At 52.5% G+C, this 2218-nt stretch overlaps 1 protein-coding gene across 1 annotated transcript in view; it reads left to right on the top strand.

Moving 5' to 3' along the window:
• Nucleotides 1-2218, top strand: part of XAF1 (XIAP associated factor 1) — a 29338-nt gene that overhangs the window by 7170 nt on the left and 19950 nt on the right. Inside the window, 3 exon segments of the mRNA XM_011994744.1 lie at nt 921-1056; nt 1808-1864; nt 1974-2030. Coding sequence (XP_011850134.1) covers nt 921-1056; nt 1808-1864; nt 1974-2030 — 250 coding nt within the window.

The following is a 2218-nucleotide window of genomic DNA, read 5'->3' as shown; positions in this document are numbered from 1 at the left end:
TGGGATTACAGGCGTGAGCCACCACACTTGGCTAATTTTGTATTTTTAGTAGAGATGGGATTTCTCCATGTTGGTCAGGCTGGTCTTGGATTCCCAACCTCAGGTGATCCTCCCGCCTTGGCCTCCCAAAGTGCTGGGATTACAGGCATGAGCCACGGCGCCCAGCCGAAAACGGGCGCTTCTTGGTGAAGAGGCTGGTTGGAGAAAAACGCCCTGCCCAGGAAGTGGGAGGCTCAGAACCCTTCCTTCATTGTGGTCTCTGGGAAGAACCTCGGAGTCTCTGTGAGTTAGTGCAGGTGAACCTGGAGGCAGGAGAGACGGGAAGCTCTCGCTTTGGAGATTCTGGAAGTTGGCATGGCCCTGGCGGGAAGCATGAGTCTAGCAGGGCTGCGTTCCTAACACTGTGGACCAAACAGGGGCACCAGAAAACCAGAAAAAAGATTCAAGAGAATTTGGCACTTCTCTCGAATTGTTTAAATTGAAATAATTTAATTGTTTACATTATTTAAAGTGAAATGTTTCATTTTAAAAACAGCCTTATAGAGGTATAATTGACCTACAAATAAACTGCACATTTTAAAGGGTAGTAATTGGTAAGTGTTGGCCTATGTTATACACATCCATGAAACACCATCACCCCCAAACCTCCCCCGTGCCCCTTGGTAATTCCTCCCTCCTGCTCCTTCCCATGCCCCGCCCCAGCAATGTAAGAGCTCTGCAGAACGTCCTTATTCTTATTCGATGCTGCCCCGCTGTTCTGGTTTTGGACCCACACAGGGAGTGTGGGGCAGGAGGTCATCATCATCACATGTTCAGTGCTTAAGGCCTCTGGAGATCTAGCCCTGGGTATGAAATACAGCTCCATGTTTTATAATTTGAAAATAAGTCTGCTTTCCCATCCCCCCACCTTGACCCTGTAGCAAAAGACACGTAGCCTCTGCCCACTTCGCCCTCCATGAGGCTCACTGCCTTCGGTTCCTGGTCTTGTGCCCAGAGTGTGAGGAGCCTGTCTCCAGGAAAAACATGGAGGAGCACTGCAAGGTTGAGCACCAGCAGGTGAGGAAGTGGCAAGGATGGGGTCTGGGAATTGGGGCAAGGGTGCAGTCCTGCCTGCAGGAGAGATGGGGTCTGAGAGTCGGGGGACGAGGGCCCAGTCCTCCCTGCAGGTAAGATGGGGTCCGGGAGTCAAGGTGAGTGTTCAGTCCTCCCTGCAGGAGAGATGGGGTCTGGGAGTTGGAGCGAGGGCTGGGGACTTAAGGCAAGGGTCCAGTCCCCCAGGCAGAGACTCACTTGAGGGTCATGGGAAGTCATTCAGCCCCTCCACACGAAGCCCCGTGGAAAGGAAATGTTAATCCTGCCTTTTCATGCTAATCTGAGTCTACCTCCAGTTTTCCCATTTCCAATCCTGTCCCTACAGGCTTATGGAGCTGGCACAGGCAAGAGGTTCTGGTTTCAGGAAAGATTGGCTGTTCTCTTGAGATCTGTAAAGAGAGGACGTGAAAAAGGAAGGCCCTGGAAGGCAGTGAGGTTGAGCTTCATTTCCCATCTTTCCATGTCCGTTCCTCCTGGGGCCCCTGATCTGTCTCTCTGGAGATACTCAAGCTCAGGCAGCCATTGCAACTCAGACTGGTCTGACAAACCACTTCTTGAACACTGGGCTGGGTGCTAGAGAGAGACTGAGGTAGGCACACCGGATCCCTGCCCTGTAGGAATTCACAGACCGAAACCCAGAACTGTGAGCCAAAGTGGATGTGGGGCAGGCCCTGGGTGCTGGGTGGACTCACATCTGGTGTGTGTGTGTGTTTAGGTTGGGTGTTCGATGTGTCAGCAGAGTATGCAGAAGTCCTCGCTGGAGTTTCATGAGGTAAGAGCCCCATGTGGTCCATGAGTCCAACAGAGCTCAGATCTCCCAAGGGCAGTCCCCCACTCTGGCCCTTCTCATCTGTTTTCTCGTATTGGCCGCAATTCCCTAGGGAGATGGGCACAAGTCCTTGATCTGCCTACAGTCAAAGAGGCCAGTGATCGGCCAGGTGCAGTGACTCGTGCCTATAATCCCAACACTTTGGGAGGCCGAGGTGGGCAGGTTACGAGGTCAGGAGTTCAAGGCCAGCCTGACCAACATGGTGAAACCTCGTCTCTACTAACAATACAAAAATTAGCTGGGCATGGTGGCGCATGTCTGTAGTCCCACCCACTCAGGAGGCTGAGGCAGGAGAAT

This window comes from Mandrillus leucophaeus, unplaced genomic scaffold, assembly GCF_000951045.1.
Source record: "Mandrillus leucophaeus isolate KB7577 unplaced genomic scaffold, Mleu.le_1.0 Scaffold46, whole genome shotgun sequence".
Lineage (NCBI taxonomy): Eukaryota > Metazoa > Chordata > Mammalia > Primates > Cercopithecidae > Mandrillus > Mandrillus leucophaeus.
Note: the sequence above shows the minus strand (reverse complement) of the source record. Positions and strands in the feature narration are given on the sequence as shown.